The sequence below is a fragment of the Notolabrus celidotus genome, chromosome 2 (genome assembly GCF_009762535.1).
Source record: "Notolabrus celidotus isolate fNotCel1 chromosome 2, fNotCel1.pri, whole genome shotgun sequence".
In the NCBI taxonomy this organism is placed as follows: domain Eukaryota; kingdom Metazoa; phylum Chordata; class Actinopteri; order Labriformes; family Labridae; genus Notolabrus; species Notolabrus celidotus.
In genome coordinates, this window is record NC_048273.1 from 35,998,003 (window position 1) to 36,012,371 (window position 14,369).

The 14,369-nt window shown below is 40.7% G+C and overlaps 1 protein-coding gene across 1 annotated transcript in view; it reads left to right on the top strand.

The window, feature by feature from the left end:
• Nucleotides 1-14,369, top strand: part of kif1aa (kinesin family member 1Aa) — a 73,955-nt gene that overhangs the window by 37,057 nt on the left and 22,529 nt on the right. The window contains exons 15-31 of the mRNA XM_034673425.1: nt 69-148; nt 543-618; nt 1,237-1,316; nt 2,315-2,421; nt 2,533-2,613; nt 2,727-2,907; nt 4,563-4,635; nt 4,960-5,050; nt 5,136-5,284; nt 5,372-5,550; nt 6,241-6,378; nt 12,434-12,552; nt 12,670-12,755; nt 12,839-12,968; nt 13,778-13,940; nt 14,034-14,124; nt 14,222-14,340. Of these exons, the coding sequence (XP_034529316.1) occupies nt 69-148; nt 543-618; nt 1,237-1,316; nt 2,315-2,421; nt 2,533-2,613; nt 2,727-2,907; nt 4,563-4,635; nt 4,960-5,050; nt 5,136-5,284; nt 5,372-5,550; nt 6,241-6,378; nt 12,434-12,552; nt 12,670-12,755; nt 12,839-12,968; nt 13,778-13,940; nt 14,034-14,124; nt 14,222-14,340 (1,943 nt within the window). The remainder of the gene's footprint in view (nt 1-68; nt 149-542; nt 619-1,236; nt 1,317-2,314; nt 2,422-2,532; nt 2,614-2,726; nt 2,908-4,562; nt 4,636-4,959; nt 5,051-5,135; nt 5,285-5,371; nt 5,551-6,240; nt 6,379-12,433; nt 12,553-12,669; nt 12,756-12,838; nt 12,969-13,777; nt 13,941-14,033; nt 14,125-14,221; nt 14,341-14,369) is intronic.

The following is a 14,369-nucleotide window of genomic DNA, read 5'->3' on the forward strand; positions in this document are numbered from 1 at the left end:
CTACCATCCCTGCACCGGTCCTTCAAATACCTGTTGAATTTGATCACTGCTGTGTTTTGTAATTGCAGGAAACAGAGAAAATAATTGCTGAGCTCAATGAGACCTGGGAGGAGAAACTTCGCAGAACAGAAGCAATTAGAATGGAAAGGTAAAATATATATGATTATTTCATAACTTTAATTAATAAAACCTTTAAGATTCAGTTTTTTATGGGTTTGTTTTTGTTGGAAAAATTAAATTGATTTTAATGAATTTCAAAGTAATAATGGTTTAATGAAATATTGACTTTCTGTTGAAGATATAGTCTAATAAGTACTTTATGATCATATTTCAGTTTCTTAAAAATGTCTTGCAGTTTTAAGGAAAAGCATTCAACTGTTTTGCTCTTGACCTCAACTGAAAAAGTATTTATCTACTGTATTTTATAGACATATTTTTTTAAACCCAGTTGTTCAAAATAAGCTGTGTTGATGAAAGAAGCATCACAACATGAAGTCAAATCTTGCCGCTGCTTGGTCCAATGAGTCTGATATCATTCACAGAGAGGCCTTGCTGGCTGAAATGGGTGTAGCAATGCGAGAAGATGGTGGGACTGTTGGTGTTTTCTCTCCTAAGAAGGTAAGACAATTTAAAACATCTCCAAAACTCCTATTTTGTATAAAATGTATCATTTATGTTATTCTCAAAGTACTTGTTTATTCACCCCAAAAGCCCTCCGATAACCCTAGAAAGCCCCAGCCTGTGTTTATCGACACAGTTGGTCTGTTTTCCCCCAACGAGGTTTGTAGCTGTGAAGTGTTTAAAGCTGTCTCCTTCTCCGAGTGCTCTGAGTCTCTCTTCAGCAGCAGGCAAAAATCAGTCGAGGTTTTTCTTTTTCATCAAGTGTTATCTTAAATCTACTTCATTACTCACTTCAAACACTCCCCGAAGGAGGGAGAGGGTGTAAACATGGGGGGAAAGATAATAGCAGCGCCCCCGTTTCAGTAATTTACGGCTGTTTGCCTGCAGCCTGTAACATCTGACTGAGACTTCATTAAACACTCATGCTGTGGAGCTGTGGGGAGTGACTCTGACTGCATGGTTTGATGTTTCTTACTGGGGGAGATCATTTTCCAGTTCTTTGATGTGCAGTTTATGCATATGTTATACTGTAAATAACATATGGTTAATGAATGTTTGATGGAAATTTCCCACAAAATATATCCAGTTAGTAATTCTTTCCTCTGTCTTTTTTAGACGCCTCATCTGGTGAACCTGAACGAGGATCCTCTGATGTCTGAATGTCTGCTGTACTACATTAAAGATGGAATAACCAGGTTAGATCTCTTATGATCTTATTATTGGGTAATACGTAAAAGATAAGGTTTAGTGTGATTATATCGCAGATTGGAACGTCATCAGGGTGAGCAGGACTCTGACGTAAATCAGAGGGGTCTTGTCTCACCCTGATGAGGTTTGTTCGCCATAACAAGCTGCTCACTTTACACTTATCTACTCACTAAAAGGTTAATTAATAATTAATAAATATATCGAGGGTTACACGCTAAATATTGATTTGGACATCATTTTAATGGCAAGGCAAGGCAAGTTTATTTATACAGCAGCATTCATACAAAGAGCAATTCAAAGTGCTTTACAGAGTTAATAACTAAATAAAAACTAGAACAGTAACAATCAACAAAAACATACAGCAAACACTTCAAACATTTACATTTTATATGCGGCCAGTTATGTTTCATCTACTCTCTCTCTCTCTCTCTCTCCTCTCTCTCTCTCTCTCTCTCTCTCTCTCTCTCTCTCTCTCTCTCTCTCTCTCTCTCTCTCTCTCTCTCTCTCTCTCTCTCTCTCTCTCCCTCTCTCTCTCTCAATTTCAATTCAATTCAATTCAAAGGGCTTTATTAGCATGGAAAACATCATTGCTAAAGCTTAAAAAGAAATAAAACACAAAATTACAAACAATTACAGAATAATAAGATTAAATGTTAAACTAACAGAGCTGTATAGAAGAAAGAAAATACACACATGCTCTACTTAAAAACTCATACATGCACATACAGAGAAGTCAAAAAATTGTAATGCTTCTATTGAGATGCTTTGCTGCTTCACATAACATTTCTCCTGTTGCTGTTTTAAAAGCTTGTGAAAAGTGCTCATGTCACGTTGTTCTTCTGACAACATCAAATTAATCCAGCTGCAGTTAATTGGGTTATTTTATTCCAATTGTTTTACAGTACTCTATCTGCTAAATACACATTAGTTTGACCTTTAAATCCCTGCTTGTTCTCCGTGACATCATATCATCTTTCTTCTTCAGGGTGGGTCGTTTGGACGCCAGCAGTCGTCAGGACATCGTCCTCAGCGGCCACTTCATCAAAGATGAGCACTGCACTTTTACCAGCTCTACTGGTCCACTAGGAGAGAGTGGGTGCTCTTTATTGTGCTCCGCAGGCTTGTTATATATTGCATGTATTGGAGTTAAATATTCACAGGCAGTAAGTCAAGTCTCATACCATCTTTTCTGTTGCCAATCAGCTGTCGTCCTGGAGCCGTGTGAAGGAGCAGAGACGTATGTGAACGGAAAGAGAGTGACGGAGGCCACTGTCCTGAAATCAGGTCTGAATTTCACTTTTCTCATTCACGGTATAACATGTGTCACAAGCTGTCTGTTTGCTTTTGGAGCCTGCATATAAACTCATGGTGATCATTTTTATACTTTCCCTGCAAAGGCAATCGCATCATCCTGGGAAAGAGCCATGTGTTCCGGTTCAACCACCCGGTGCAGGCGAGAGCAGAGAGGGAGAGGACCCCATGTGCTGAAACTCCCTCTGAGCCTGTGGACTGGGCCTTCGCTCAGAGGGAGCTGCTGGATAAACAGGGCATCGACATGAAACAGGAAATGGAATCAAGGTACTTCATGATGATATTTACTGTATTTATACCAAACCTTTAAAAACAGAGTTAGCTAAGTGCTTTCACCAAAAAAGCAAAAATCAGGATATTAAGGAGGCAACATAAAAACAGAAACCCAAACAACCCTGACAAAGATAGGTGAGATAGCATTAGGGTAAAGTTGAAAAATAAGTAAAGGTTTAAAGACAAGGACTCCAAAATCAGTGCTGAGAAGACAGAAGGACAATGCAAGATGAGACGGAAGAGTAAAATAACTAAAATGATAACATCAGATAGAAGCTGGTCTAAAAAAAATGGGTTAAGGAAGCGATTAAAAAGAACTCACTTTTTTTCACTTATCTTCTCAGACAGGCCGGCTCAAATTTGAGGGCCCTTATTGTAGAAAATTCCCAAATGTCACCTTTAGATTTAAGCCTTGACTTTGGACCTACAAAAAGAGCCCCAATAAAAGAACTAAGGCTACAAATGAGCTCAGTGTTTCTGCTTTGTAGCATAAGGCGTTATCCAGACATGGCTTCAAAACGGAACTGTAAATTCTTATCTCTTCTGAATCATTGGGGGATGATGGGATTCAGGGGATGTGGTGTTGTCTGTAAATACCATCAACTGTATTATAGTCTGTAGTTACTCAGTCACCACTCTGAGGAGGCATCATGAAGCCCAAAGACGGAGGTCTCCCCATCGGAAATATCTACTCCAACTAACTTTCAGCTAATCTAGAAACCAGCAACGAGGTGGTGAGGAGACCTTAGTCTTGCTGCCTGTCAAACAGCTTAAATGAAACTGATTGTCAGTCAGATCAGCCACGCCCCAATCATGGGTATGAATGCATAAGTCATAGCCTTAAGATCTGACAAATGGTTGAGTTCTTAGAAATAAACTCTTCAGAGTCCAGACTCTGGTGGTGGTGGTGGTTGATGAATTCCAGAAAGTGAAGACTTGCAGAGACCGGGTGGAGATGGGGAGGTGGAGGGGTGCGCACCTTCAATGCAAGAAGGAACTAGCTGGAGAGAGAGACACATTTAAAAAGACAGCAGAAAGTTGATAGGCTGACGATAAGGACGTGCCACTGAGCTATTGGATGACAGCCGCCGCTGATTAACCAATGACAGCTCCAGAGCATGCAGCTGGAGCGGGTGAGCTATTGAACGAGGGAGAGGAGAGTTAAACAACTGCTGTGTTGCTTTTATAGTCTTCCTGTCTGAACTTATGCTAGAGCTACATTTGTCATGAATAAAAAAATGAAGGTAAGAGACAAAAAACGTCTGTAATGCCAGGTCGTACTCTAATGGAGTCTCTTTCGTTTTGGAGCCAGCCTCAAAACGACATTTGAAAAAGTGCAACTATCCACATTGACCTCAGTTTTTAACACTGGAGGTTGCCGTCTGTCAGTGAGAAACAGAGCTCCTGTTGAGCCATCCTTTTTCAAGAAATGTGGAGTACATATCAGAAATCATTACTTTTATATATTGAAGACTGGAACAAGAGCTAGGGAAGCAAAGAAGGAAAGAGGCATAATGTGCTTCTAATTGAAATTTTAATAGGTGCCACATTATTTAGGCCCTGCAGCAAAGTGCAGCAGGTATGTGGTATACCCCAGAAACTAGCGTTGCAAAACCAAAGTGAATGCATCATGTTGCTTGTTTGTTCAGGCTGCAGGAGTTGGAGGACCAGTATCGCAAAGAAAGGGAGGAGGCCAACAACCTTCTGGAGCAGCAGAGACTGGTACAGTAGAGAGCAACTTTGTGGTGCTAACAATTTCTTAAAGCCACAGGAAACTAGAGTCTGACATTTATGTAGATTAATTTAAAGTTTATAGTTTGTGTGTGTTCCGTTTACTTAATTGAGTTTCCAAAACTATCTAATTGAAAATGAAGGTGCTGCCTATCATGTCACGTCTTTCTGAAGGGTTCTCCATCTCAACAGATATTTAGATTTACAGGCTGTTCACTCACTGACATCTGTTCTTCAAACGCCTGTTAATGATGTTAATTAATGTTAATGTGGTATGACCAAGTGTGTTGACATTGTTCTTCATGAATTGTCCAGGATTATGAGAGTAAGCTTGAGGCCCTTCAGAAGCAAGTGGACCGTTACTATCCAGAAGCCACTGAAGAAGAGGAGGAGCCAGAGGAGGAAGGTAGGCAAACGAATGGACTTCTATACGGTACATATATATTGTAATATGAAAGGAAATGTTGAGTAATATTCTCTTTTAATGGCAGTGCAATGGACAGAGAGGGAGAGAGAGATGGCTGTGTGGAGCTTTCGTAAGTGGCGGAGCTACCAGTTCACCTCTCTGCGTGATCTGTTGTGGGGGAACGCCATCTTCCTCAAGGAGGCTAACGCCATCAGTGTGGAACTCAAGAAGAAGGTCCAACGTGATCTATTTTTTATTATTTATGTTCCACTATGTTATCCTCTTTCTCTAACCGTACCATTGCTTGTTGTGTCTCTGCAGGTCCAGTTCCAGTTCACCCTGCTCACAGACACCCTGTACTCCCCACTGCCTCCAGACCTGCTGCCCGCGGAGGTCACCAAAGACAGAGATATGCGACACTTCCCGCGCACCATTGTGGCCGTGGAGGTGCAGGATCAGAAAAATGGAGCCACTCACTACTGGACATTAGAAAAGCTAAGGTACATACACACGCATCTGAGGCTATACATTTCTGATACACTGTCACATAATATCTCATTTTATTGGCTATCTAATAACCTCCAAATCATTTCCCAACATTTTAGATGGAAATAACAGTTTTGATAAGTATAAGCACCAAAAAATTGTTGTTTAGTGTGTTAGTTTAAAAAAAAAATCACAACAGCTTCATTTAAATAACACTTTTTTATGTTTTTCTCCTTCCTTTTTTGTTTTTATTTAAAGGGACAGTGCATATTAATGAATATTTAAGCATTGCAACAATGTTTAAAGTATGATTGTGCTTTGCAAAACTAAATCAAACCAGATAAGCTGGAATAATAGATGTAAGAGTAATAGAAAGCAGGAAGCAAGTACATAAAATAGTAAAGATAATAAAAAAAAATTAACTTTCTTAAGGAAAAGTAAAAAAAGTAAGAGAAGGAGATTCAGATGGTCTGGAAAAAAAACCCATAATTCCAAGATAATAGCAACATCTAGATCATCCTCATTGATCAGCAGAGCATCATTAGATCTGAATGACTGTGTAGGCACACAGAAGATCAATACATTGGATTTGTATCACAGTGATAAATGTAAAAAGTGCACCTTCAAAAGCAGAACACTACCCGCCCTGACCTTTAACTTGTGCTCTTTATTGAAAGTGACTCCATTGTTTCTCCTCTCTGCAGGCAGAGGCTCGATCTCATGAGAGACATGTATGACCGCGCTGCTGATGTGCCCAACAACACCTCTGAAGACTGTGAAAATGTGATGACGGGTGGAGACCCCTTTTACGACCGCTTCCCCTGGTTCCGTCTGGTTGGCAGGTAAATGTCCCGTCCCCCCTGTGGATACAGCACACGGACTCTGCAGGAAGGCATTTATACTGAATCATTTAAAGGTCAGCAGCAGCCAGACAACAGATGTCCAGTAAAGATAATGGGAGACTGTTGGTTGTTAATGCCACATCCAGTCCATGTAGGGTTCTGATGGAAACCAGCATGAAGCTGCAGTCAACTTCATTACTGTGTCTTTGTCATTATACTGCAGTCTGTGTGGGCTCCTAACAATCATTAAATCTCTCCTTGGCAACTAATCAGGGGTGGGTATCATTAGGATTTTACCCATGAAGATACTGCCGATCAATACTGATGCTTAATGGTTCTCTTATCATTCCTGCCCTTCATTATTTGGTGCAAAAAATAGAGACGTGACATGAAAAATGTTAATAGATCAAACATTTTCATCTGAAGCTTCTCTGGACACAAAACTGAAATCTCACTGCGGTTTTGTCTCCCTCCTGTTTGACTTCTCCTGTGGCTATCGCTTTCAAATGTAGTCCTTTGATGGAATATTTTCAGCAGTGTCTGACTATCTACAGTCATATTTATAAGATCCATGTGTTTTACCTGCAGTTTAGTTTGGCTAATCCTGTCTGAAGCACTGCTGTAGGAGCCACTGGGACTCAGAGGCTGCACTGAGGACATACTAGTTATAACGCTAGCATTAGTGCACTGATTCAGATTCATGAAATATTGAACTTGTAAGTATTTGACAAAGTTGCTGGTGTTACACTGTTTAGACAATACTCCCTTTTTACATAAATTGCACAAAGATGCACAGGAGTTACATTTGGTGAAATGTTTCAAAACCTAAGATTTGTTCTCTCCACTCATAATGAGACAGCTACTATGAATTGTTATTGCCAGCAGCTTCGTCATCACGAGGGGACGAATGTCAGCTAAGACTGAATGAAACAACAGTCTATAGGACAGAATGTACGGGTACCAGAAACACTGGATCTTGATATCTTTCAACTAATATAAAGAATGTTCTTTGCATGAAGGACTTACAGGGCATCAGCTTGAAATGTTTACTGCCTTATCTTTTTACCATGAACGCTGTCAAATGTTGTGTGCTTTATAAATGAATGAAGCTGGAACACATGTATTTCTCCTAACCATGGACTTACAGGTTTAACACAAAGGAGGGATTTAACAATCAATGGCTTGCTGATGCCATGCCTGTCTCTTGTAATGAGAAAAATCGGCTTTGGAACATTTGAGATCGATGTTTCTTCAGCCCTCCTACTCAAAGCCTGCTGTTTCTTTCTCTCCCACGTTGGCACACAGCCTCTCAGTCCCTCTGCCAAACTCTCTCTCCGTCTCCCTCTCTGTCACTTTCTCTCCTTGCAGATGGGTCGCACACACAGTCACGTGGCCCTCTTACATAACATTCAGCATATCAAGCTTTTAATGTCATTAAGCTCCTGCAAGACAAGCAGAAATGATCACGCAGTAATCTGCAAAATGTCTTCCTGAAATATGTTGTTTGTCAGCTCATTTGGACTTTCTATTTATAAACTCAGAAAGTACAACCAGCTAACAGTGCGAGGCCAAAAGCAAACACACCTAATGAAATCTAGTTCCCCGGATAAATAACGCATCAGCAATAAGCTGAAGTCGGATTTGCAGCTTGTTTTTGGAGTACATATCTGTCCTCAGACCACCGCACACTCATAACAACATCCTCAGTGATAAACGGAGACCAGCTGCTGTTTCTGATAATCTGCAAAGAAGTCACTCGCATGTGTCCACACACAATTTTAGTCATCCTCTATGAAAATGCTCCTTATTTCAGTTTAGTTTTTAATGAAAGTTTTCAGTTTTATTACCCGTCTGAAAACATCAAACAGTTATAATGAAATACTATTTGGACTAACTAAGAATCAGATTCAATCATTTACTTTCACATTAAAAGGCACTTTATCTTTGTGTTATGGTAAAACATTTATCATAGAACATTAAAAAGAAAAGAAACAATGATATCCTTCAGCCAAGACATTTAAATTAAAATGAAAGAAAAGCAGAATGAACTATAAACTATGCGGCAAAAATATGAACTATGGGGTATTAGGGCGCTTAAGGAAAAATATAGATAAACATTTCTAGAACAAAGGCGTGATGTTAAGAGAACAAAGTTGTAGTAAAGTCATAGTTTTTGTTAACCTTTGACCCTTTTTGAAGGGATAGTTGAGCAGCCAGCAGCCTGAACCATGAGGGACGTGCATCACTTGTTAAATTATACTTTAGTATTTGTTTCACAAATAACCAAATACTTCATCTTTTGGCACAGCAGCACCACATTGCTTTAAGTATGAGGACTCTCACAAGTCTCATATGTTTCTCCTGCAGTACCTGTGGTTTGTTTATGGCCTCTTGCAAGGGGACTCAAATCTCAACTCCCTGACTTAATGTAGTACCGCACATGAAGCATCAGCTAACCTCTTCTAACAACCTCTGTAGCTTGTCTCACACTCTCCCGTCTGTCCTCTGTGTCTCTTCTGCACATGTCTTCTGTCCACTAAACATCAGACAGCATACATGCAGAGATGCAGTAAAGGATGATCCTGGTTCTAAAGTGGGGGCAGGTTTTCTACTGTGGGCCGGTCTCTGTGGTTCTCTTCTTCCCCTCTTGTTTGAACAACTGTGTGCTTTCTATCTATCTGTACTAACCTAGTTCCCGTGTCTCTGGCCGCACCAGAAACCCTCTTTTCAACACATGCATGAGCGAGCGCATGAGTGACCCCACCCCGTCCTCGTCCCTCTCCAACTCTGAAATTACTGAGCTGGTCGACTCGCAGCGCGAGGGTCGAGGGGAGGCGGAGGATTTGGAGGAGTTGGAGGACCTGGACGATGATATCTTTTTGGACGACCCGTGCTTGGAGCTCGGGGGAGATGATGATGATGAGGATGATGTTGATGATGATGATGATGATGAGAGAGAGCTCTGCCGAGGCTCCGGCGAAGGCCAGGATCCCTTTTACGACCGCTCACCTATATTCAGTGTAGTGGGAAGGTTGGTGAGGTTTCAGGGAGCATGCTGGTGGAGGAAACTAGCTCTTTCACGCTGAGATGCAGGGTCTGTTTCCCTCGACAAACATCAGCACAGACTTTAAAACACACTGACACGGTACAAGACTACTCTCACAGAGTCCTCTGTTGTTGACTGCATGTCCACAAAGGAAGTGACTATAAAACAGAAAAGAGTTGAAGAGGTTTCTTTTTGTTTTATTATGTGGTCAACACAGTGTTTTGTGAAACTTAGCCTGTTTTTGTTTATAATTAATCCTCTATTCATTAATATTATTTGCATATGTTCCCATAGTATCTGTAAAATGTAGTTGCACTTTAGACACAGAGTTGGGCGATCACAGTTGGACAGCTTCAGTGGAGGTTTGAAAATCAAACTAACCTGTTTCTTTTAGCTTCTGCAAGTTAAACTCTTATAACTTAAACCTGGGCTTTATTTTTTACATGTTGTCTTGTCTTAATGACTGATGAGCACAAAGGATAACCTTAGAATTGCCACAGTCATTTTTATTAAGACTGGCTTTGATGGCTGAAACACAGTCCTATGTGGCAAATTTGCCAGATCAAAGTAGATTCACCAAAAGCACAGGTGTTTTTTTTCAATGTCAGAAACAGCCATAACACCTCTGTATTCAAATCCAAGACACTCCTTTTAGAGAACTCCTTTCTTACCTTGGACAACACAGTTGTTATAGTAAATAGATTCCTGTGATGATGTTCTTTTTCATATTATTGTGTGACTTTGGTGATTACAAGAGTCAACTCTGATCCAACACTCCAAAATTATGCAAAACACAGACAAGTTGAGGCAACTTTGGACCGCAAGTCTTAAATGGAGTCTGGTGGCTTTGAAGAAAGTGATGGAGCTTACCACGATCTCTCTTTAAACATATGTGTCCTCCTTAAATAAAATTGTTTCTGTTCAGATCATGGCAAACAATTGGAATAACAATCTGAGCCTTTGAATGGGAAATAAAACATTTTCAGTGGATGTACTTAAAACCGGCAGAGTAGCCCAAAGTGAAGCTCAGCTATTGACTGTTTGTAAAGATGGACGTCTCTACTTCAAAAGTAATTCTTGTTTAATAGTTTGACCCACATCCCATCTGTTAACAGAGAGAAGGAGGGGTTTGTAACCTATACTGCTGCCAGTCTATTGGATGGGGGCTCTAAACACTTTGGCTTCACCTTTGAAGAGCTACCATGTCATCCATCTTTTTATACAGCCATTGATTTCGGTATTATTACCCTACTGATACAGCAATCTACAGAGATAATTCAGAAACTTGTTCCTCTTGTTGTTCAAACCCCAAAATGTGCAAAATAACGCCCATGGTGAGAAAAAGTGGCATTGCCCTTTAAGCACTCCCTGTTTGAGCAGTAGGAGAAGTCACATGGCCACTTAAGTTTCTTTTCCCTGTCTTAGTTTTCACTGTCACTGTGACTCGAGTTTAAGACATGTTTTCAAATCTCAAACCACTACACAGACTTATTTTGAAAAAGGATTCTGAGTGGACTCTGGAGTAGACATTTCTGGGCCTCAGGGTTAATCGTTTGCTTTTCTTTGTTATTTTGCTTCACTAACTTGGACTCTTCTGCTTATTACAATTTTACACAAAAGTGCTTCTTATCAGCCCAGGGTGGTTCAGTTCATATCACTTGTTTCCATGGAAATCCAAGCAAAGTTGAAGCTCAACGGCTGCTTGAGGTGTGTGTCTCACTTTTGTGTGGCTAAATGCAAACTAGCGGCTTCTAAAGACGATCATTCACCGGCAAAAGCACTGACATGTCTCATGGAGTTTATTCAGGTCTTATCTGCATAACACAGCGAAAAGTTCTCAACATGCTGTGAAAGCTTAAAGAGTCTGATGAAAATTGTTCTCATGAAATAGCAAAGTGGTGTTCAAAGAAGACTCAAAATCTCAAGATGAAAGAGCTGGTTTCTACTGCAGCTGTCTCTTTTAGGCATGCCAGAGCACAAGTCTTTTCATTTTGACCTTTTTTGTCAATTTTGACTTGAATACGTCTGATGATGAACTCGTGCCCCCTCCTTTGCACAGATTATCACTTCCTCCCAGGAGGTGCACTTTGATTTCAGATGTCATGTTGTTTTTTTGTGCAGCATTAAATATATGGAGCTGTTGGCAGTTTTTTTTATTCAAGCTGGGCCTTGTTCCGTTTGATGATTTCTGTTTCATTTGCTTTGGATTCCTTTGAGTCAAAACGTTAAGCGCATTTTCCGTTCACCTTTTTTTGTCCTGAGCATGCCTTCTTTGCACCTCACCAATCTTGTCATTTGCCTCCTTTTTTTAACACTCCACCCTTAAATGTCTACCCCTATTGGCTCATGGGAAACATAGTCCTTGGTTGCTACTATAATGCAGCTAGAGAAGCAAGAGAGAGGGAAACATTTGTAGTGCAGTTGTTCCCACATTGATATTCTGAAGAGTTAATCTTTGGCACTACCCCTGAAGTATTTCATATTTAATGCAAATGAAAGGTGCCTTAAGTTCTTAATCTGGCTCCTCAGATCTGAAATATAGTGAGGCACTTTTATGATGCATATGTTAGTGCAGATTATTATAGTCTTTAAATTCTGCCAATACTTCATCTTAGAGTTAAATGTATGGCTCATAAGGAAACAGCTCCCCAGCTTATTAGCAAGCTGATTCCCAGTATTAAAGAAAGTCCTTGTATTGACCCTCACACACATGCTCCTTTGCCTCACCAAGCTCTTACAATTCAACATTGAAGGAGTACTGCATACCCATTATGTCTTGAAGTTTTTTATTATTTATGATGGTCAGGAGAAGCCCCTACGAAGCAATAGTAAAGGGCAGCCATGGCCATCGCAAGAGCAGTCCCAGCTTCTGTTTGGTTGCTTTGCAGCTCTGTGTTCTGTTGTCCAGTCACTGTCCAGTCCAGTTTTATCAAGTGTCAGCCCTCCTCTTAACTGGTTTTATTGTGTATTATAATCCTCTCCCTTTCTCTTCCTCTGCCTCCTGTTTAGAGCTTTTGTTTATCTGAGTAACCTGCTGTATCCGGTTCCTCTCGTCCACCGTGTCGCGATCGTCAGTGAAAAAGGAGAGGTGAAGGGCTTCCTCAGAGTGGCGGTGCAGGCTATATCAGGTAAGGCTCTGATCCTCAGTGCAGTCAGACAGAGGGCATGGTGTTTTTTTCTAAAAGTACAGGCTGTGTGTGACTTCTTGAGGGAGTGAAGTGAAGGTGCTCTGTGTTTCCCTCCAGCGGATGAGGAAGCTCCTGACTACGGCTCAGGAGTGAGGCAGTCCGGCACTGCCAAGATCTCATTTGAGGATCAGCAATATGAAAAGGTAGAGATAATCACCAAACATTCAGGATTCAGCTTGTTTTTTAATACCTGTTAATGAGTCTGTGTTGCACGTTGCGTCCACAGTTCCAGTCTGAGACAACTTGTGTAGGTCTGTCTCGTACGGGGGTCTCCCAGGAGGAGCTCCGTATCGTGGAGGGTGAGGGGCAGAGTGCAGAAATGGGACCCTCAGCTGATGAGGTCAACAACAACACATGTACGGGTAACTTTATCTGACGTGTGAATGAATGAATGCGTGTTTGGCACAGTGTATGTTGTATGTGTGTTTCTAGTTTCAGCAGTGCCCTAAACCTTCCTAAAACTACCATGATAACAAAAAACTTTTTTTATATCGCAGCCTTCTTACAAGAGGAGTTACACAAAGTGCTTAACAAATAATTGAGGAAACAGGAGAATAAATCAAGTCAAATAACTGCTTGAGCTGTCCCAGTAATCAAATGTTCAACAAGCAGAAGCGGCACCAAAGAACATGAGAGCAATAAGTCTTGGAGTAATATAAGTTTTAACAGATATTTAAACATTGGACTTCATAAAATTCATGAAATATGTCAAATAAAAGTATTCACTAAAGGAGAAGTGACAGCATGTTAAATATTTTGCTGAATACACACACTCCTAATAATTTAAAAATGATAAAAGAGTGTGTATCTAACTAAAGACATAACTTTAATAAAAAATTAAATAAAAAAAGAGTGTGTATCTAAGAAAGAGATTTTTATTCATGTGAAAGTTAAAGTAAAACTGGCTGCAGAGGATCTTAGAGACCACGGGGCTTAAGAAGACCAGATTTAGTACTTGGGCTGGTCCCAAAACCATCAAGAGCCTTGCAAACATGTCAAAGGACAAGATGATCACAAGCAGATAATCAGCTGTAATCAGCCTGAGTGCCTCAAATCCCAGAAAAACCTCATCCACACATGGTTCATGTTTCCAGAAACCACTGAGTGCACTGAAAATAAGTCGAACTTTAGCTCCATCTGATTATTTGTTTTGCACCGTTCACAGCCGGCGCAGACGAGCCGGAGAATCCTCTGAAGGCCGCTCTGGACGGTGCGACTGAGACCGCTCTGGAGCATCTGAAGCTCGGTAATATATTCACCTTCAGGGTGACCGTCCTGCAGGCGTCCAGCATCTCTGCAGAATATGCTGATATCTTCTGCCAGTTCAAGTGAGCAAATTAAATGTCCCAACATCTACTGATATAAATGATGTTCCTTCTGCAGCAAAGCATGTAAACATTTTGATGTTTGGTTTAATACAGCTTCATCCATCGCCATGATGAGGCCTTCTCTACTGAGCCTCTAAAAAACACCGGCCGGGGCCCCCCTCTCGGCTTCTACCACGTGCAGAATGTAAGGAGTGTGGTTTCAGATGTGCATACTACATTGATGCATTTTGGCATGTTTGTGCTACCTTCCTTACTGTAATATTACTGTTTCCCCTTTAAAGATTGCTGTTGATGTTACAAAGTCCTTTGTTGACTACATCAAGACTCAGCCCATCGTGTTTGAGGTGTTCGGACACTATCAGAAACAGCCGTTTCTTCCTCTTTGCAAAGATGTCTTGAGGTACCTGGCTACGAGATCTTCTGATCCAG